At 43.9% G+C, this 22,168-nt stretch overlaps 1 protein-coding gene across 1 annotated transcript in view; it reads right to left on the bottom strand.

Annotated features, from left to right (window-relative positions):
* Positions 1 to 272: 272 nt before the first annotated feature.
* The window catches only part of AGBL4 (AGBL carboxypeptidase 4), a 736,988-nt gene continuing 715,092 nt past the window's right edge, over positions 273 to 22,168 (bottom strand). Inside the window, exons 9-10 of the mRNA XM_017867524.1 lie at positions 8,443 to 8,539; positions 273 to 1,688 (exon numbers count right to left, since the gene is read on the bottom strand). Coding sequence (XP_017723013.1) covers positions 1,568 to 1,688; positions 8,443 to 8,539 — 218 coding nt within the window. The 3' untranslated portion in view covers positions 273 to 1,567. The remainder of the gene's footprint in view (positions 1,689 to 8,442; positions 8,540 to 22,168) is intronic.

Here is a 22,168-nt window from a genome sequence, read left to right as displayed (position 1 = left end):
CATGCTATCTAGAATAATGCTATCATTTCCAAAAGGCTGACACACTCTTGGTGCATACAAAGCCGGTTGCAGTCAATTAAACTCCCCAGGATTTTGACACAGGAACTGCTGGAAATCAAGACTTGAGTGTTGTCCCTTATTTTGATAACAAAGTCCTTGACCTCAAAGTCAGGGTTATACCAGTTTGGAGGTTTGCCTGTTGGTTCTTGAGCAGTGGAAGACCGAAAGGGAAAGGTGCCAAGAATGCTCAGAGGAACAGAAGAGCTGCACAAAACACTTTATTTGTGTTCCTATGGGCAAAACGAACCCAGGGGAGAGGCTGTATATACAACATGACATTTGTAGCCAATCAACATATGGTTCTTTGTTATTATTTCTGAAAACCAGCATGCAAAGGAGAACAAGTTTTGCTTTTGATTTTTGTAGCAAACTTCAATAATCTCCAACCCAAACAAACAAACAAAAAATGCTTTAGTGGAGCTTTGTGCTAAGGGCTTTTCCTCCCTGGAGCCTCCCTGCCTCTCCCTGTCTTCTAATCCTCATTTCCGGGAGGTCATTTTAATTAGCAGGCTGTCATGGTGACTCAGCCTGCTGTTTCCACAGACAGGAAGGGAGCAGACTCCCCTGGACCCATTCATCATACAAAGACACTTTACTCTTCACAAAAAATGCACAATATTTAGTTTGCCACACCTTGGGAATTGCTACTACCATTTTATTTTATCATTCCTCCCTGCCTCAGGGTGCATCCTTGTGTCTTTTGCATCTTCCTTGCCTAGCAATCATACTTTCCTCATTGCAGATTAGCAATGCCCACTTCTTCAGGGGCCAGGCTTAATCTCTGTCTCCTGGGATCTGGAGACTTTAACCATAATAAACCTTTTAAAATGAAGGACCAGTGCGTTTTGTCTTTGGAGCTAAAATTTTAATTAAACTACCCAGGAAATAGGGAAATAGCTCTCAGCACAGTTTTCTAAATCTGCATGCTGGGGTTTGAGGGAATCAGGAAGCATGCAGCTTAGATACAGTGACCATATATTTAAGTCCACTGTGATTTCAAAAATTCTGTCCCATTGTTCCCTAGGATGCATTTGCCCTTGCTGCATGTGTTGTTGCTGTTGTTTTGGATCAGAAAAAACAAACACTGCATTTCTAAAGCTGTAAACAATCAAGCCCATTTAAAAGGTAACCATCTGCAGTAACTATAAAACTTAAAAATGTAAAGTGGCTTTGAAAGAACTGACCTGATATGTGTCAAGTATCTTAAAAGGGATGTGTAGGTTTTCCTCATCTTGGAAGATCTCTATGTTGTAGAAAATAGCATCTGTGCTCACCTGGTTCCAGTCTCCTATTTTGTTCCTGAGCTTTTTGAGCTGAAGGCTTACAATTGATTTTCCATTGGAAAAAGGGAAAATCAATGATGAAGTTTCTCATTGTATCCCTTCCCTTTCACTAGCCTATGCATTAATCCACAAATCCTTGGAAGCTAGAGAAGAGTGACTAATTTCATTCCCCAGCAGAAAATGCACGTTCCTGTCCCCATAAGACCTCCCAGGACTCCATGTCTTTAAAAAGGGGTTGAAGGGTCTTTGTGGTTCACTGAGCTCTTCTTGTCCCTTTTGCCGTTGGGGTAGTTGCTGGCTGGGCCCCGCAGGAGTGGGTGCTTGTAAGGAGGGGATTTTTCTTTCCTGCAAAGGGGGAGATAACAGAAAGAGAGAAGACAGCACATATACACACTGTGATGAAATCATTTGTGTGCATGTCTATCTTCCCTATTGGACTATAACCTCCCAGGAACAGTAACCTAGTCTTCTTCCCACAGACACTAAAGGTGACAAAGATGAGCAGGCATTGATACCGTTTTCAAGTTCCTTATAGCTTAGGAGACGAGACAATTGCATAAAATACCTACACAAAATAATAACTATAATATGTGTCAGGAAGTGGTTAGTGTCATAAATATGAGAATCTCTTGAACTAAGTTTTAATTCAAATTGAAGAAGAGGATTTGGAACCCATCAAGCTCTGACCTTGGCGCATCCATTTTTCTTTACTGTTGATGAGTCATGAATAAGGTAAAGACAGAATAGGTGGCACCACATAAAGGGACACCTTGAAAATCCACATTCATTGAAGAGCCTTGCTAACATAACAAGGTTGCCAGAATAGGTGAGATACAGCTAGACATCAGTACACCCATTAACACCCTGGAGCACATGCATGGGGTGTAACTTATGGGCAATGTGATGTTGAAGCAGTTCCTTACCTTCTCTGGACCTCTATTTCTTTATTTCTAAAATAGGAGAAAAATTCATGTCCTTCCTGCCTCATAGGCCCTGGTAAATGGAGGTTGAGGAAGAGCTTTGCAAATTACAAGGTGCTATTCATCTGTCATTGAAGGATGTTGTTCTTAACACCCAAACGGAGCACAGGACGTAAATATATTTTTACGGGAAAAAAGAGGAGGCAGGCCCAGGTTTGGTCATAGTTGGGGCAGCCATGGGGGGATGGTGGCAAGGGGACAAGTTGTGCAGAGGCTAGAGAGGACTGTGAATGTGCAGAAGGACTTAGGAAGGGTGAGCTAGGAAGGCAAAAAGCCATCAACCAAAGATGGGGACACAGAGAGTGCAAGGAGCCACTGGAAGGCAAAACATCCCATACCTTTAGGCCTCTGCAGAGGCTGTTCTCTTCCCTACCTCTAAAGAGGTAGAGGAAGAGCCCCACTTCCTTTGGGAAGACAAATTCCCAAAAAATAAGCTTCCCCCATCCCTAGGCCTTTGTAGCACTTTGTACATCTCATCGTTCCTCCGCCTGCCATTTTCTAGGTGGTTCTTTGTTCATCTCTTTCTCTTATGAGATGATAAGTTTGATGTGTATGCTTTTTCTCTATAATTCCTGAGCCAAGTGCAGGTCTGGTACGGGGTAAGTGCTTGAGGAATATTTGATGACTAGAAATGAACTTTCAGTCTTATCTTCACCATATCATTTACTCTAAACATTCTGGCCTTGTCATTGCTGTTGTGGGAAGTCAGGGACCCTGAACAGAGGGACCAGCTGAAGCCATGGCAGAAGAACATAAATTGTGAAGATTTCATGGACATTTATTAGTTCCCCAAATTAATACTTTTATAATTTCTTATGCCTGTCTTTACTGCAATCTCTGACCATAAATTGTGAAGATTTCATGGACATTTATCACTTCTCCGATCAATATTCTTGTGACTTCCTATGCCTGTCTTTACTTTAATCTCTTAATCCCATCATCTTCGTAAGCTGAGGATGTATGTTGCCTCAGGACCCTGTGATGATTGCGTTAACTGCACAAATTGTTTAGGCCCTAGATATCGGGGGAAGCCACCCCTAATAATTCAATGTGAGTCCTTTTCTGCTTTCCCTAAGTGTCAGCCAGTCTGAGAAATAAAGGGAAAGAGTACAAAAGAGAGAAATTTTAAAGCTGGGTGTCCGAGGGATACATCACGTCGGCAGGTTCCGTGATGCCCCCCAAGCCACAAAACCAACAAGTTTTTATTAGTGATTTTCAAAAGGGGAGAGAGTGTATGAATAGGGTGTGGGTCACAGAGATCACATGCTTCACAAGGTAATAAAATATCACAAGGCAAATGGAGGCAGGGCGAGATCACAGGACCGGGGCAAAATTAAAATTGCTAATGAAGTTTCAGGCACACATTGTCATTGATAACATCTTATCAGGAGACAGGGTTTGAGAGCAGACAATCAGTCTGACCAAAATTTATTAGGCGAGAATTTCCTCATCCTAATAGGCCTGGGAGTGCTACTGGGAGACCAGGACTTATTTCATCCCTTATCTACAACCATAAAAGACAGACATTCTCAGAGTGGTCATTTTAGAGACCTACCCCTAGGAATGCATTCTCTTTCTCAAGGATGTTCCTTGCTGAGAAAAAGAATTCAGCAATATATCTCCTATTTGCTTTTGAAAGAAGAGAAATATGGCTCTGTTCTGCCCAGCTCTCAGGTAGCCAGACTTAATGGTTAGCTCCCTTGTTCCCTCAACATCACTGTTATCCTGTTCTTTTTTCAAGGTGCCCAGATTTCATATTGTTTAAACAATTTGTGCGGTTAACGCAATCATCACAGGGTCCTGAGGTGACATACATCCTCAGCTTATGAAGATGATGGGATTAAGAGATTAAAGTAAAGACAGGCATAGGAAATCACAAGAATATTGACTGGGGAAGTGATAAATGTCCATAAAATCTTCACAATTTATGGTCAGAGATTGCAGTAAAGACAGGCATACGAAATTATAAAAGCATTGATTTGGGGAACTAATAAATGTCCATGAAATCTTCACAATTTATGTTCTTCTGCCCTGGTTTCAGCTGGTCCCTCCATTCAGGGTCCCTGACTTCCTACAACACGTTGCCTTGGAATGCGTCTTGTTAGGTCCTGCTTCTGGCTGTTCTCTACTCTATTCCCCAAGATGGAATAGCCTTTCTCCCCTTTCTATTTCATCAGTCAAAATTCCACATGTCTGTTAAAGCCAAGTTCAAGTGCCACTTCCTCTCTGAAGCTTTTTTGGGACATGCCTGCCTGCTACAAAATACTTGCCAGATTTTGTAGGAGAGGAACTTCTGCTTGGGTCTAACTTTTCTTTAGTGTGAAGGGGTCAAAGTGGATAATTCTAGGGGCTTTCTCAGTTCTACCACAGCTCAGTAGCACTCATGAATTATTTAGAATTTAATCTATGCTAGGCCCTGCACCATGCACTAAGGATACAGAAGTAAGTAAGACTTGAAGACACTGAAGCTAGCAGAGAAGCCAGACATGCATAGAAGCCATGACAATACACCACAGGACACACCATGCTAGAGGTATGTACAAAACACAGTTAGGAACTCAGCAGAGAGGAAGCAGCTCTGTCTCAGGTGGAGAACACAGACAAGGAAACAGAAGGTGTGATATTTGAACTGAGTTTTGAATGATAATTAGGAGCTCACCATCTACAAGCAGAAAGGGAGCTCATTCCAGCAAGAGGAAAAAGGATGTACAGAGACATGAAGGCAAGAAAACAGCTAATTTGTTTGGGCTGAAGCATAAGGCACAAGGTGATAGAAATCAGGTGGGATAGACAGGGTGCTCACGGGGGTGGAGGGGTGGTAGAAAGTAGGAAATGGAGTTTAAAATGTAGGCCAAGGTCTTGAATAGCAAGAAGAGTTGAAACATTACCCTAAAAGTAATGGGCAGCCATGGAAGGTTTTTGAGAGAAGGCATAATCTGATACATAGTTGAGTACTTATACACTTTTCAGTATTGTTTGTTATCTTTACATTTGTACTTGCCTTCATCCTCCACAAATCTGAGCTCACAATGGGCAGGGACTATTTATAATCCTCTAGCAGTTGGCACGAGGACTGGCACATAGTGGGCTCCAATATGTTGAGGAGCTGATAAGCCCCCTTACACACACATACAGCCATCATAACCTCTCCCTGGAGCCAGCCCCCCCAGCCTGTGAATGAGCCTGAGTCCACCTCTTGCTCAGAGGCCACACTCATGCTCTGTTTACCTACAGAAGCACACCTGCCCTGTTCCTTCTTCCTGTCTGATTTTATCCTCTTTGCTGGAGCATTTTGGGCTTACGACTGTACCACTGTGTGCGAAACAAAATGTGGGGCCTCAGCTTTGGTCATCAATGCCATGCCCCTGAGCCTGAGCTCTTGTGCCCACATTGCTGCCCCTCCTGAGGGACCCTATCTGAAGGGTGGCCCAGTATCCAATGATGCTGGCAGGCTTCCGCCAGCATGTGAGCAGAAAGTGACATATTGTAATTATCCATGGAGATGGGAGAAAACAAAGATTAATGTTGAGTCAAAACATGTAATTTTCCTTTGAAGCCAGAACTGCTCTTTCACTTAAGCTATTTGATGCTTGGGTGGAAAATAATACAAAAAAGGGGAAGTATTTAAAACCCAAATTAGAGCTCAGAGTCTTGTACCCTCCTGGGAATTCATTTTTAAAGGATTACTGACCAATCTAGAGCTAAGTGGTACTTACAGTTTGATGAGGCAGAGGTGTGTGCATAGGGAGGAGGTTATTAATTTTTTTCTTAATTTAAGGGTGGGTGCATTTAGCTCAAGTCCTCAAAACTCTGAACTCATAAGGAAGGAGCTCTCTAGATCTTTTCTGAAGAGGGCTCCAAAGCTCAAGGCAAGGAAGTGCCACGAACAGTTAAACTCTGGGCCCTGAGATCTCCCCTGTGTCCTTTAGATCTGTGTCAGGGTTCCATCCTCTCCCATCTCCAGGAACTCTTCACTGGTAGACACTGAACACACTGCACTGCAGGGTGAGGGCCTGTGCTCCAGTCCCGGCTCTGACCACATGACTTTTACCAGCTCCTTCTGCTCCCTAAGCCCCCATGTTCTCATCTGTATCATAAAGAGAGACTAGAGGATCACTAAGGTCTCCCTGAGTGTCAGCACCATTTCATTGGTATATGACAATGCAACATGCAAGAAAAAAATGATTAAGGATGAAGATAATTTTATTTAGGCAGAGGACCTGAAAGAGACATCCCCAAATTAACTTGTAAATGAGATTCTAAGAATTCTTTTGAGTTTCATAAAGCTTTAAATGTTTAAGAACTTTAAACAATCAAGAATGACTTCTAAGAATGAACTGAGCACCTTCCTCTAGAGGTGAACTCCTCAGAGGTAGGGGTCATGCTTTAATCAGCCAATCATCCCAGCACTTCTTTCCTGTCACGAGCCTGGTATAAAGTGTTGCTTTTCCTGAGTGAATGAATGAATGTACACATGCATGTATGCACAATGCAGGACAGGCACTTCAGGGGCACAAGAAATAGACGTGATTCTCCTGCAAGAGTTTCTAATATGCCATGCATGATGGGAGCGGGGGCACAAAGACCACAGATGATTTAGAAACAATCTGAGACAGGGTATCAGAATATCTTGTCATGAAGACGCTATGACATGGGGCTCAGAGATGTATGACTCATAGCATTGTGGAACATAGGCCCTGAGACATCATCCAACCAAACAAGTCAAAGGACTTGCCCTAGGTCTTGATGAGCTGGTTGAAAATCTGGGACTGGAGGACATGAAAACATTTATTGAGCATCTACCAGCTGCTGGGCACTGTGCTAAGCTTGTATCCATTCTACAAAACCATATTTAGATGTCATTGTTATTAGCCCCATTCATAGGTAAGCAGAGAAAAGCTTCAAGAGGCCAAGAAACTTGCCTAAGATCCTATAACTCACATGAGTCCGAGACAGAATTTGAATCCATGCTGACGAACTTCTACTTGAGGTGAACCTTAGCTAGACTTCAATTTGGCTTTCAAATAATAAAAGCCTAGGATCAAACCCTGGCTCTCCCAAAAACTCTTTGTCCTCGGGCATCTGACACCTTCTCATCGTCTTTCTGAGTCTCCTTTTCCTTATTTGTAAGATGGGGAATATAATGTCTATGAGGAATAAATAATACAATGTACACAAAGTACTCTGTACAATAAGTAACGGTGATTTATATTGTTTTTATTAATAACAGGGTAGGGAGGAAGGTGCATCAGTGAAAAGGCCCTGAGGCATCCACATACATGAGCAAGGTCATGGCAAAGGTCAGTGGAAAGAATGGTCTGGCAGGAGCCAGGAGTTGGGCATTGTCATGTCCTTCAAGTAGGATGGACCACTGAGGGAGTGGGAAGTCAGTCTAAGAGGTGGGGCAGGGCCAGTACATTCCAGATGCTATGTGATGTCACTGTCCTTATGCTAGCTGCGTTCACAGCCAGTAGTCATGGAAGTGCCCAGTGCTTCAGGCTCTGGCCAAGTCCTCAGACAGGATGGAGGCTCACCTCCTGACCTTCTCTCCTCAATGGCCCTGCAAGTTGGCCCCAGAAGAGGACCCAAGGTAGAACTTCTCAAGAGTGTGTGCTCTCCAGCCCAAACCTTTACATCTTGAGGGAAGGAGACTATCATGTACTGACAGCACTGTGCTGGGTGCTTTAACACATATCTCATAATAATCATGTATGTGAGGACTGCTGTCCTCACTTTATAGACGAGGAAACTGAAGGATCAGAGAAATTCATATAGGAACCTCAGAGGATGAGGTATCAGGAGAGGTAGTGCATAGAAACACCCAAATTAATTTAGAACAATGACTGAACCCAGCTCCCCAGCAAGCCCCATCCCTGTGGATTCCCGAGTTAGAACCAGGAATGTGACCTTGCCCTCACTGTCTGACCTCTTAATGATACTTTCTTTATGCTCAGGAAATATGCTCTTATGCCCCATAAAATCTCTGTGGCAGGGCCAGGATTATCTTTCCTGCTGCACAGATGGGATGCTGAGTGTCAGCAAGAGGCTAAGGGAAGTTGCCCCTGAATACAGCCAGTGGAGCAGAACTCAAGCCCAAACCTCTCTGCTCTGCCACTTACCGCAGTCTCGGCATGGGAATTGCCACCTTTTCAACCATGGGATTCAGCCGATAATAGTCCAAAAAGGTTCGTGCCACGTTCCGCCCCAGCTTCATATCTGCAGGTGTGTGCGTTAAGGAGCAAGTTTGAAAAGAGATTGAGACAGAGTGAAAAGAGGACTACTAATAAAAATAATAACAGTAATGAAAACAGTTCCACCACTCATTGTTCTAAGCTTTTTGTATGTGCTCTCTTTTTTGATCCTTGAAAAACCTTAAATGATAATCACTCTTATTATCCTAATTTTATAGATAAGAAAACTGAGGTGCATCGCAGTGAAGTAATTTGTCTAAGGTCACAAAACTGGGAAAAGAAGGAGCCAGGATATGAGTCTAGGCAGTCTTACCCCAAAGCCTGTGCTCATAGCTTTCAGGGTACAGCCCTTTGGAAATCACTGGGCTGCTCTGGTCTAGCCTCAGGTGGCTCAGGATGGAGCCAGGTAAGCAAAAACCCCAAGGGCAAGAGACATTTGTTGTATATAGACCAGTGCCTGCTTGACACTTAGGGCTCAGTCATCCACTATAGTAACCTCAGGTACAATGGTAAAACCCTGTGACCCTAAATCGTGTTCCCACTGCACCTTGAAATTCCTCCAACAATGAATCTTTCTGGTAACGATTTGTGATTGTAAAAGCACAAACTTCTTGGGGAAGGGTCAATTTCATATTGACCATTAACACCTTAATATGAATGAGTACAACAATCATTATTCAACAACAGAATATCTTCTCTGTGCATTATAGCTCATATCTCTGGGCTTCATACATGTTATTTCCTCCGCTGAAGTTCCTCCCTACCCGCTCCTGCCTTCTCCTCAGCTAATTCATACCCCTTACTTCTCTAATGAGGTGATCTCTTTATTAGAGCCCTCCAGGATATTCTTCTCTCTTCCCAGAACTGTGATTGGTGCCCTTGTCCCACATTTTCATGACTCCTGAGCTGGCTTCTTTCAAAGCACTTATCACTTATCTCACAGCATGGGAATTATGTGTTTACTCAGCTTAGTCCTTAGCCATTCCTTCTCCCTCATCTCTTAGCTCTGAACATCCAAACTGTCACTAACCCTTCTCCAAGACACGTCCCATCTCTTGAATGTTTTCACTTCTTTCCACCTCCCTAGAATAGGCCAGCATCATCTTTCTCCTAGATTGCTGTCATCCTGTCCTAACTAGTTTCCCTGCCACAGAATTGCCCCCCTCTGGTCCATTTTCTACAGTGCAGCCAGGGGGATTCTGCAATGCAGCTCTGAGTATGTCACTCAGCTGAGTAAAACCCTTCAGTGGTTCTCAGTTGCCTTCAGAGTCCAAATCTCTGAGCATGATTTACAGTACTGTTCATAGTCAGGTCCCTGATTATTTTCTCAACATTATACTTGCTACCTCCCACCTACTCCCCTTGCCCTTCACATTCCAGAAACACTGAGCTTCTTCTGCCTCCAGGCCTGTGCCCCATACATGCCATCTTTCCAGACCACTCTTCCTCCCTTCACATGCCTTCCAGGGCCCACTCCTTCTCAGCTTCAATAACTCAATTCAGTTGTCACTCTACTGGATAAGTCTTCCTTGGCTACCCTTGCTGGGACAGGAGTCTCTCCTAGGTTTTCCCACAACCTCTTCTTCCTAGCCTGCACCAACCAGAGCACTAATCATACTGTATTTTACCTGTCTCTTCTTTTCAATAGCCCCTTTTAGTGGGCAAGCTCTATGAGGCAGAGTTCATATCTGTCTTATTCATCACCTAAATACCCATGTACTCATCTGACAATAAGTATGAAATACATATTTGTTGAATTAACAAATCATAGCTGGCTGGGTGCGGTGGCTCATGCCTGTAATCTCCGCACTTTGGGAGGCTGAAGTGGGTGGATCACCTGAGGTAACCTGACCAACATGGCGAAATCCCATCTCTACTAAATACAAAATTAGCTGGGTGTGGTGGCACATGCCTGTAATCCCAGCTACTGGGGAGGCTGAGGCAGGAGACTCGCTTGACCTAAGAGGCGGAGGTTGCAGTGAGCCAAGATCGCACCATTGCACTCCAGCCTGGGCAACAAAAGTGAAACTCCATCTCCAAAAACAATAAAAACAAACAAACAAATAAATAATAGCTAATACTCATATAATGTTTAATATGTGCTAGGCAATCTTTTTAAAAAATATACTTTAAGTTCTGGGATACACATGCAGAACGTGCAAGTTTGTTACATAGGTATACACGTGCCACGGTGGTTTGCTGCGCCCATCAACCCATCATCTGCATTAGGTATTTCTCCTAATGCTACCCTTCCCCAGCCCCAACCCCCTGTCTGGCCCCCGTGTGTGTTGTTCTCCTCCCTGTGTCCATGTGTTCTCATTGTTCAGCTCCCACTTGTGAGTGAGAACATGTGGTGTTTGCTTTTCTGTCTCTGTGTTAGTTTGCTGAGAATGATGGTTCCAGTTTCATCCATGTCCCTGCAAAGGACATTAACTCATTCTTTTTTATGTCTGCATAGTATTCCATGGTGTATATGTGCCACATTTGCTTTATCCAGTCTATCATTGATGGGCATTTGGGTTGGTTCCAAGTCTTTTCTATTGTGAATAGTGCTACAATAAACATACATGTGTGTGTGTCTTTATAGTAGAATGATTTATAGTCCTTTGGGTATATACCCAGTAATAACAATTGCTGGATCAAATGGTATTTCTAGTTCTAGATCCTTGAGGAATTGCCCCACTGTCTTCCACAATGGTTGTAATTTACACTCCCACCAACAGTGTAAAAGTGCTCCTATTTCTTCACATCCTCTCCACCATGTTGTTTCCTGACTTTTTAATTACTGCCATTCTAACTGGCGTGAGATGGCATCTCATTGTGGTTTCGATTTGTGTTTCTCTAATGACCAGTGATGATGAGCTTTTTTTCATATGTTTGTTGGCCGCGTAAATTTCTTCTTTTGACAAGTGTCTGTTCATATCCTTTGCTCACTTTTTGATGGGGTTGTTTGTTTTTTTTCTTGTAAATTTGTTTAAGTTCCTTGTAGATTCTGGATATTCGCCCTTTGTCAGATGGAGAGATTGCAAAAATGTTCTTCCATTCTATAGGTTGTCTGTTCACTCTGATGGTAGTTTCTTTTGCTCTGCAGAAGCTCTTTAGTTTAATTAGATTCCATTTGTCAATTTTGGCTTTTGTTGCCATTGCTTTTGGTGTTTCAGTCACGAAGTCTTTGGTGCTGCGCAATCTTTTAAGTGCCTTATGTATATTGACTCATTCAATTCTCACAATAACCCAATGAATTAGGTATATTATTCCCACTTTTCAGAGAAGATAAGTGATTTCCCAAAATGTTGGACACGTAATGAAGAGCTGGGACTGAAAATGAGTACTCTGGCTGCATGTGTTTATCTTCCTTCCCAAACTACCTCTCCAGCACCTGCACCATTCCATATTCACTTCTGTGTCTCTCTTGCCTAACACATGGTAGGGTACCCTCCACCTACTGAGAAACAAGACTCACATCCCTGAGTCAGGTGAGGGGGGCATGCAGGGTAATACGTAGAGGAGGAGGAACCTGAGGTTGGTCCTAGGGGATCAGTGGAGAAGGACCATTCTTGGCTGGTCTATAAAGGCAGGACAACCAAAGGGGTATTTCGGGGAGAAAACACAGAGTGAGCAACAGTGCAGAAATGATTTACCATGCATCCATCTATCCATCCATCCATCCAACAAGCATATTTGGAAGCCTCCAGTGTGTCAGGGCTTGTGTGAGAGGAGTGTTTGGTGGGAGGGGTCTTGGTAGGTCACAGTGAAAAGGACAAAGTGGAGTGGGAAGAAAATATGCAGTTGCTTGCATTTGCAGGACTGTTGGGCAGTTGCCACAGGCCTTCCTTCAGTGCTGTCTGGGGCTGGGCCAGGTCTTCTGGGCCATTACTCCATCCAGGACCATGGAGATAGACAAGTGTTTGAGAAATAGGCAAGTGAGTTCTCAGTGAGTTCTTCTTCTTCAAGAAGTCCCCAAGCTGGGGTTGGACATGGCCTAGAACATGAAACCTAGCGTTTACAAAGCACCTACTATGTGCCAGGCACTGTACTGGCTGCTTTGCCTAAAAGTGCATTTTAATTTTCAAAACAATCCAGTAATGAAGGCTATTTTATCTCTTTTTTGCTATGGGAGGTTAAGGAATTTGTCCAAGGCCACATAACTGGTAATGGCACTGTCAGGACTCAAACCTAGGCAGGTTTGACTCCAGAACCACGAGCTTTCCACTATCCTGGCCCATTTCCTGATTTGAAGACACCTTTTCTGTCAAAGCCTGAGTCATCCCAGGCCAGTGCCTGATGGGAGAAGGAAAAACACCAGACAAGCCGTTTATGACAGTGAAATGTACTGCAGGCTTGCTGGGCTCTGGGGCTGCCACCTGCTTTCTTCCTCTGGATGTGACTGACCTTCTCTGTCCTCTTGTTTAAAAAGTTCACAAGCTGGCATTGGGCATGACCTCTCTGAGCAGCAGACTCTGGAGGCCGTCTCACCCAGCTTTCACCCGGCCAGTCTCCAGCTGGCTGGAGGAAACCAAATCGTGGGTGTGTGCACCAGCAGTAAGAGCTACAGGGCACAGAGGAAAGCAGAGGTTCCTGTGGATTGAGCTAAAAGATTGCAGCAAACGTTTTTGAGGCAGATGTATTTAATCCAAATCCTGGCTCTGCCACATGCTGTGTATGGCAGATTGTATTTTCCAAAGATGCCTGCAACAGTATCTCCAATCTCCCATGTTATTCTAGTACATGACCTTGCCACTCCTTCCTCTGAGTAGTATACCCTTCCCTTGAATTTGAATGGGCTTGGTACTTGTTTGTAAACAAAAAAATGGCAGAAGTGAGAGAGGTGAAATAGTGGGATTTCTGAGGCAAGGCCAGAAAAGGTGAAGTAACTTGTCCTTGCTTGCTGAAATTCTCAAGCTGGGGTCCTGAGCCTCCATGTGAGCAGTCTGACTGCCCTGAGACCCTGAGACTATAGAAAGAGAAAGGAGAGAGATTCCTAGCCAGCCTACAGCTCCTCCAGCACTCTACTGTTCCATCTCCAGCCATTGTCTGACGGCAACACACCACTCTGTAAGCTAGAACCAACCAGCTGAGGCCTCCTCAAATTTCTGACCCACAAAGAACATAGGAAAATAGCTATTGTTTTAAGCCGCTAGGTTTTGGGGAGATTTTCTAATATAGAACTAGAGAATTAGAACACTGTGTGACCTTGCATGAGCCATTTCATTTTCCTGAGTTGCAGTTTCCTGCTCGCAGTGTTGTTGGGATGAAGAGTGTGACTGCACCTAGTTGATGAATAACATGGGGGTTGGATGAATGAATGAATGAATGAGGAAGAGAGAAACCTGATCCCTTTCTCACCAACCAATACTGAGAGCCAGACTTAAAGCAACTGTAGGAAGTAGCTTTGTAAATCAATCCTCTTCAACTCTGCTAGGGAAAGGAGAAGGGCTGTTCCAGCAAAATGTGCCACTGTAAGGTATTGATCATTTTGGACAGGATCTGTTTAGAAGCCAGTGTTTTAAAGATGGGCATTGTCTGGGACAACTCTCCTTCCCTTCCCCCTCTAACCCTATTACATATTCCCTAACCCTGAAAGTCTCACTCTAGATTATTTACTGCAATGGCCCTGTTTGAGTCAAGAAATAGGACATGGGCAGGAGGAGAGGAGGGATTGATTGAACATTTTCAATTAAAACAAGCTGTCTTTGAACAAAGATTTAAAATCCAGGCAAGAGAGGCAATAATTCTCTTGGCTGGAATGCTTTCCACTGTATTGTAGAATTAAGAGATAAAAAATTGGGGTGAAAACTCCCAACTATTCATTATAAACAAAATCTCAAGATGGTCTGTAAGTTAAAAATCTCATCATTTTCTGGTTCCTATGTAGGTCATTGATCTTTTTCTCAAAAATGGCAGGGTATAGCCAGCCACATGGGGAAGATGGAATCAAGACACTTAAAGCAATAAACCAGGAGAATTCAGCTGGGATTGTCCAAAACTTGGACTGATTCTGTGACTTTCATACAGAGCTCTTTTGAAAAAAAGGGCAGGTGTAAGTATCCCCAGCCTCCTATTTAATGGGATCCTTCAACAGGTAATGAAGGTTTGAACATTTACTGTTCATTCTCATTCATTCACTCATTCCTTCACGCATCCATTCAAATGTTTGTTGGGCTCCTCCCATGTATATAATGCTATGATGAGGACAGGAATTGAGGTTAAAGGAAAATTAGACAAATACACTTTATAGCCTAGAGAAGGAAACTGACATGTTCCAGTTAACTATATTACCTGAGAGGCTGTTGCACTGTCATCTTCAGAAAAGCAGGAACTATTTTTTTTTAAAGTTTACTCCACAATGCATACAGTGTAGTTACTATCACCAATCCTCACCAAAGCCCTGCAAAGTCAAAGTACAATTCTACATATATTTCACAGATGACGACATTGAAAACAAGAGAGTTTGCATAACTAATTCAGTCTCATGGCATGAATGTAACAAAGGTAGCACATGAACTTCAGTGTCTTCTAACAGTGTGCATATGTTGTTTCCTTTCTTGAGTGTAATCATAAATTCAAACACAAAATTCTGTGGATGTGTGGAAGGAGATTGAATTCCAAATGGAGGAATTATGAAAAGCTTCATGGAGGTGCACATATAACAAAGATTTGAAGGACAAAGACAGGTCTTAAAGTGGGAGGAAGAGAAAGCCAAGTATCAGCAGAGAAATGGAGTGTGGCCAGGCACATGACCTGAAATAACACAGAAAAGGGTCCGAGGGCCCATGTAGCAAAACATGTAAAGTGGAATGTGATGCTGAAATATTAGGCTAGAGACAAGTGAGTAAAGGCTTTGAATGTCAAGTTAAGAAACTTAAACTTCTATTCTGTAGGCAATAAAAGCCAACGAACATATATGGGTTGTATTTGTCACTCATTTACTCAATGTATATTTACTGATCATCTACTATGTTTATTATGTTCAGGCTTTTTGGAAGTCTCAGGGTATACTATGGTTAAAAACAAAAGAAGACAAAACCAAGACAATGGTTAAGTCTAGAAGCAGAGACAAATAGCGAGGTAGTAAAACAAACAAACCAAAAAAACCACACACACACATATTGCACTTAATATAGTACTATGAAGAAAATGCACAGAGTCTGTACCTGCGGATAATGCAGGCGTGGGAAGGCCTCTCTGAGGAGGAGATATGAACTGGGAGTGAACAGTGACTGCAGCGGTACCTATGAAAAGGGAAGGGTGTCTGGGAAGGGTCCTCGTGTGAGAGACAGAAACTGGAAGAGGGCTGGTGGAGGGTGATGGGCAAGGGCTAGATCACCAAGACCTCTGGTCCACCTTAAGGAGTCTGGACTTTCTTGGTGAATGGGAAGCTACTGAAGAGTTTGAAGCAGGAAAGTGACATGGTCTTATTTTTATTTCCAAAGGTCACTGCTGCACTAAAAGAGAAGGCAAGAGTGGAAGCAGGCAGAGTAGCCAGGGACGACTGCAATGGTCCAGGAGAGGACAAGGGAGACCCCGGCTATTCAGGGGCAGTAGAGATGGGAAGACGTATTTGTGGGAAGAACCAACAGGACCTGCTGCCAGGTTGGATGTGGGGCCCAAAGGAGAGGAAGGAGTGAAGGATGACTCCTTCATCTTTGGCTTTAGCAGCTGGGTCAATGGGGTGCCCTGATCTGGCATTTGAAAGAATGAGGCAGGAAGAGCTTCAGGGTAGAGAGTAGGAGGCCAGTTTGGAGCATGTTGGGTTTGAGCTATGAGACATTAAGTATCCAGGTTCTGAATCAGAAATGGGAAAAAAAATCAGAAAATGGGAATTTTTCCGAATTTTCAGCTCTTTGGGATTATTCATGCTACAAATTCTTGCTGACTGTGCAGTGTGTTCCATTCTGCTCAGCTCTCCACCTCTTCCTCTCTGCTCTCAGTGTGTCCCAAGGGCTTTAGGAGAATGGCAATAACTGAAGGATCCTCTGTTCTCCTGTCTCAGGGCCTCAGATCTGGGGCCTTGAGTGTGCACACAAGTGGGAATCAAGAGACCAACATGGTTTTCATCATTAACTAGCCATGTGACCTTGGGCTATTTCCCTTCACTGGGCCTAACTTCTCTGTGGGTAAATGCGGTCTCTCGAGTCCTTTTTCAGTTAACATGGTATATTCAAGCAAAGCCCTCAATACAATAAGCTTATGAGAAATCCCATCCTCATTCTTTCATTCACAAATATATATGGAGAATTGACCATGTGCCACCTGACATATACAGTGAACAAAACTGACAAAGACCTCTGTCTTTATGGAATTTAAATTCTAGCTATGGAAAACAAGCTATAGACCTAATAATACATGTGTAAATTATATAGAATGCTGGAACGTGGTAAGTGCTATGGAATAAAGATAAAGAATATGGTAAGAATAAAGATAAAGAATATGATAAAGAATTTAAATTCTAGCTATGGAAAACAAGCTATAGACCTAATAATACATGTGTAAATTATATAGAATGCTGGAACGTGGTAAGTGCTATGGAATAAAGATAAAGAATATGGTAAGGGGAGGGCTGGGGACAAGGACAAGATCACAGCATTAAGGAGAGTGCTCAGAGAGGCCTCTTTGAGAAGGTGGGGTGGGGATGGGCTTGGAGAGGTGAAGGCGCTGGCCAGCATCGAAGCGGAGTTAATCCTCCTCCTCTGAAACACAGCCCTGGCCGGGCGCGGTGGCTCAAGCCTGTAATCCCAGCATGTTTCTGATGTGTTATATGTTTCTGGTTTTATACCTGGGAGATGTGTTTATATTGTATGACTTCTTATTGGTTTAACCTGTTATATACCCGTCTCAAACAAAAAATAACTACAAAACTATCCGGGCGAATGTGGCGGGCGGCCTGTTAGTCCCAGCTACTCGGGAGGCTTGAGGCAGGAGAATGGCGTAAACCCGGGAGGCGGAGCTTGGCAGTGAGTGAGATCCGGCACTGGCACTCCACCTGGGCGACAGAGGCGGAGATCCGTGCCTCAAAAAAAAAAAAAAAAAAAAAAAATGAATGAAACACAGCCCTGACCAGTCATTTCACAATTAGGCTCTTGCTAAATCCAACCCAATCCCAAACTGGGGATAATAATCAACCTCAGGGGTGAGTCCTCCCTCGTGGGGTCAAGAACACCTCTTTCGTGGCAATGGCTGTTTTCTGTCTGCAGGTCCAGGTCCTCTTCGCCTCCCAGAGCAGCTATGGCGGAGACAAGTCTCACACACATCCTCTCGTCTGGCCTGTGGCCTCCCTTCCCTGTCCTGCTCCTCCCCTTGTGGACTCATCTCTGAAGCCTTCTTCATACTTCTCACTCCCTGCAACTCTTCTAGAACCCTCAGCAAGCTCAGCTGGCCTGACTGCACTAAAGGGTGCTGAGCTCTGCCCCACTCCTCAGACACAATATCCCACTTCTCCTTTCCCCCTACTTGTGGGCCATGGCAGCTCTGGTTACCATCCCTATTTTGCACATGAAAAATCAGAAGTCACTTGTCTGATGAGTCACATCAAGTATTGGCGCAAGGAGGATTGAAACCCATTTGTTCATTTATATATTCATATTAAGTGGTTTCTATGCGCCAGACACTGTTCTAGGAGCTAGGATACAACAAAGAGAAAACAGACATATCTCTGTCCTCATAAAGGTCTTTTCTTGCCATTATCCTGCTTCCAAATAAGAAAATTGAACTCCTACCTGCTCCCTGTTTGGAAACTCCCACCTAGAATTCATTTTCTGCTCAAACTCCTGCCCCTCCCAGCAACAGATGATCACCATTAAAGGGGGAAGATTAATTGTGCAGAGGGATAGGCCAAGGAAAAGTGATTTTCTTTGGTAAGGCTGACAGCGCTGCTAGAATATTAAGAGGCACCTGCCTAGGAGCCTCTAGGTAAAGCCAGAAGAAAAATGTGACAATGAAATATCTTTTGTCTCTGCCTCCCTACCAATCCTCCCACAGTGTCGGACAAGTGCATGACTAAACAGATGAATCCTTTTCTGAAGTGCAGTGTGGAGGCTGCCGATGTAATTGCAGAGTCCTTTCCCATTGCAGGCAAGTCCAGAGGCACCCCCTAGGTAAGAAGACCTGTAAAGGAGAGGAGAGGGAGAGAGGAAAGGGAGATGGAGAAAGAGAGAAAGCGAGAAAGAGAGAGAGAGATGGATTAGCGAGTCAGGGATAGACAGCAGGAGAGAGGAAGAGACAAAGAGGCTGCAGAGGCAGAGACCAGAAGCGAAAGAGATGCAAACCAACAGAAAAATACAGAGCAACTGGTCAGGATGAAGCAAGAAGATAAGGAGAGAAGGATAATCAGAGAGGCTGAGAGAGACTCAGGCTTGAAAACTGAGGAGAAATGGGGCGAGGGGCAGAGAGAGAAAAACAGAGCAAATGACAGAAAAGGAAAGAATCAAACTGAAAGAGGCGTGAGAGATACAAATGTAGGCAATAGGAGAAGGGCGGGAGAGGGGAAAGAAAGGCAAAAGATGAGCTAGAAAGAGACAAAAGGAAAAAATGCAGGGAAGCACAGCCGCAGAGGACAGACTGTAAATGAGATGTGTAAGACTGAAATAGCGACAGGAACAGTGAGAGACTGAGAAGGACCGAGAGAAGAAGGTGGAGAGACACAGACAGGGACTGGAAGTGAGGCCTCTTTTTTGATGGGCGAAATGCAATTCCACAGAGTAGGTATTTCCTGAGAGGCTCACTTCACGGAGGCTGGAGATGAATGCTTATACGGAAATTGTGGGAAGAGTGTCCAATTCATCACGGAATGAATTAGAGTTTGGGGTAAGTATAAGGCTCGAAATTAGTTTTCCATTGCCACTGTAACAAATCACCACACCCTTAGTGGCTTAAAACAACAGACATTTATTCTCTCAATTCTGGAGGCCAGAAGTCAGAAATCAGTTTCACTGGGGCCAAAATCTAGGTGTCACAGGCCTGCATTCCCTCCACAGGCTCTGGGGAGAAAACAGAGAAAGAGTTGGTTTCCGGTGGCTGCTGGCATTCCTTGCTTGTGGTCACATCATTTCATCTCTGCCCCCATGGTCACATTGCCTCCTCCCTCTTTAGTGTATGTCAGATCTCCCTCTGCCTCTCTCTTCTAGGAGTACATGTGATGGTATTTAAGACCTACCCAGATGATCCAGGATAGTCTCAACCTTCCATCTGAAGAGTCTTAACTATAACATTTACAAAGACCTTGTTTCTATATAAGGTATTATTGATAGGTTCTAGGGATCAGGAACTGAATGTCTTTGGGGTCATTATTCAGCCTATTCCACACTGCCTGAGAGTTCATCTGCTTAGCTAAGAGCTGGCATATGAAGCGTCCTGGCATACCCAGGACGAAGGTGCTGGGTGTCAGGGGTGGAATTCTGGCTCTGTGTAAGACACCTTGCTGGGTGCTCCACCAAATCCACCCCACCTGACCTACACAAGCATCAAGTGGATTTACCAGCATTCAGACCCAGATATGTCTAATTTCAGAGTGCTTTTTGGTGGCATTATTTGTTGCCTCTCAAGGGCAATGTTGCCTACTTTACCTCTTAAACATAGTAAACCTGCTCCTCCCCTTCCTCCACTGCTATTGCATTGTTGGGATCCTTGTCTCTTATCTGAATTATTGCTTCAGCGTCCTAATTGGTCTTCTGGCTTCTGGTTTCTCCCCATTATTGCTGAGAATGATGTTCTCACAATTGCTGACCTTGTCACTTCCTGACCTACAACCCTACACTGTCACCTCCAAGGTAAGATTTAAACGCTTAGATCTGGCTTTCATGGCCTTCCATAAGCTAGTCTAAGCCTTATCTCCTGACACTGTATTCCATTGTGCGTGTATTTAGAAGGCCAGGTTTAAAGTCCACAAAGCGTGGGTTTTAATCCTGGCTCCTACATGTTTAGCTGTGTGAACCTGGGCAGGCTATTTACTGTCTCTGAGCCTTAGTTTCCTCATCTCTAAAATAGATAATGCTTCCTACCTCAGGATTATTGTATTGATTAAAAATTATATATCCAAGGTACCCAGTACAATGCTGGTACACAGTAGCTTTTTTATTATCATTACTACATATGAAACTGTCATCTCCAACAAAGTATGAGCTCTTTAAGGACACGAATGTGTCACGTTCACATTTGTTTCCAGAATTATTTAGCACGTTAGGCCTATGAACAAAGATAGGGAGAAAAAGCAAGACTGAAACAAATCAAGATGAGAGAGAGATAAAGAAAAGGACAGAGAGACAGAGGCAGGGAGAGATGAAGAAACTATTTGTAGAATTTTGTGTTTTCTGGACGTTCGGTATAACGCCTTGTAGTTTTCTTCCATTCTGTGTGCCTCGGTTTCCTCTCCTGTAAAATTGGCGTGCAGTTGAACTCGATGATCTCTAGTTCTAATTCTCACTCTCTGCTCTACCCTGGGGAAAGTGTTTCCCTGAAGCAGGGGATACCCTTTCTGACCAAGTCGATGAGGGGCAAATCAGGTGTTCAGTGCTGCCCACCACCCTAATGGGGTCTTTTGAGGAGAAGCCAGGTTAGAGGCTGGTGGGCTAGAACAGATGGAGAGCTGACCTCAGTTATAATGTGCCTGATTCTGGATGGAATAACCTTGGCGAGTATTTGGACTTTAGACCACATTAGGCAGGTTGCTGTTATTCATTCACTCATTCATTCATTCTTTATTTATTTTTCATTCATTCATTTATTTTTGAGACGGAGTCTTGCTCTGTCACATAGGGTAGAGTGCAGTGGCGCGATCTTGGCTCACTGCAACCTCTGCCTTCTGGGTTCAAGTGATTCTCCTGCCTCAGCCTCCCCAGTAGCTGGGACTGCAGGTGTGTGCCACCACACCTGGCTAATTTTTGTTTTTTTAGTAGAGACGAGGTTTCGCCATGCTGACCAGGCTGGTCTCAAACTCCTGACCCTGTGATCTGTACGCCTCAGTCTCCCAAAGTGCCAGGATTACAGGCATGAGCCAATGCTCATTCATTATTTATTACTCATTGATTCATTCAACAGACAAGTTATCAATCACCTCTTCTGTGCTGGGCCATGTAATAGATATATAGAACATTCACACTGGCTATGTAGAGTAAACAAAACAGGGATGGCTGTGCTCTCAATCTGTTTATAGTCCAGGTACTATTGACATGTTTGGCTAAAAGATTCTGTGTTGTGGGGACAGTCCTGTGCATTGTAGGGTGTTTAGCAGCATCCCTGGTTTCTCCCACTAGATGTCAGCAGCATCCACCTCATTGTGACAACCAAGCATGTCTTCAAACATTGCCAAACATTCCCTGGGGCAAATGCACCTGTGGGTGAGAACCACTGGTCTAGCGGTTGTACAGTATCTGGTGGAGATGCAGCAAGTGACATGAGAGAGGTGGGCCGGATCTTGACTGGGAAGGGTCTTGGCTTCCCTACTTGGAAACAAGTAATCCCTGAATGGATCCCTGGAGACAGGGAAGGGGAGAGGGATCCCACTCACAGGCTGCATTATTCTGGTAGACTGTTATCTAACCACCCTCCTCATTACTTTGGCAGGGAAGAGTGTCCTCCCTCCATTTCTAGCACACCTCAATACCCGAGATGCCTCTCCCTTCTCTACTTGCCCAAGACTGCTGGTATTTATAGCTTGTCT

The sequence above is a fragment of the Rhinopithecus bieti genome, unplaced genomic scaffold (genome assembly GCF_001698545.2).
Source record: "Rhinopithecus bieti isolate Rb0 unplaced genomic scaffold, ASM169854v2 scaffold_3764, whole genome shotgun sequence".
NCBI classification, from domain to species: Eukaryota; Metazoa; Chordata; class Mammalia; order Primates; family Cercopithecidae; genus Rhinopithecus; species Rhinopithecus bieti.
Note: the sequence above shows the minus strand (reverse complement) of the source record. Positions and strands in the feature narration are given on the sequence as shown.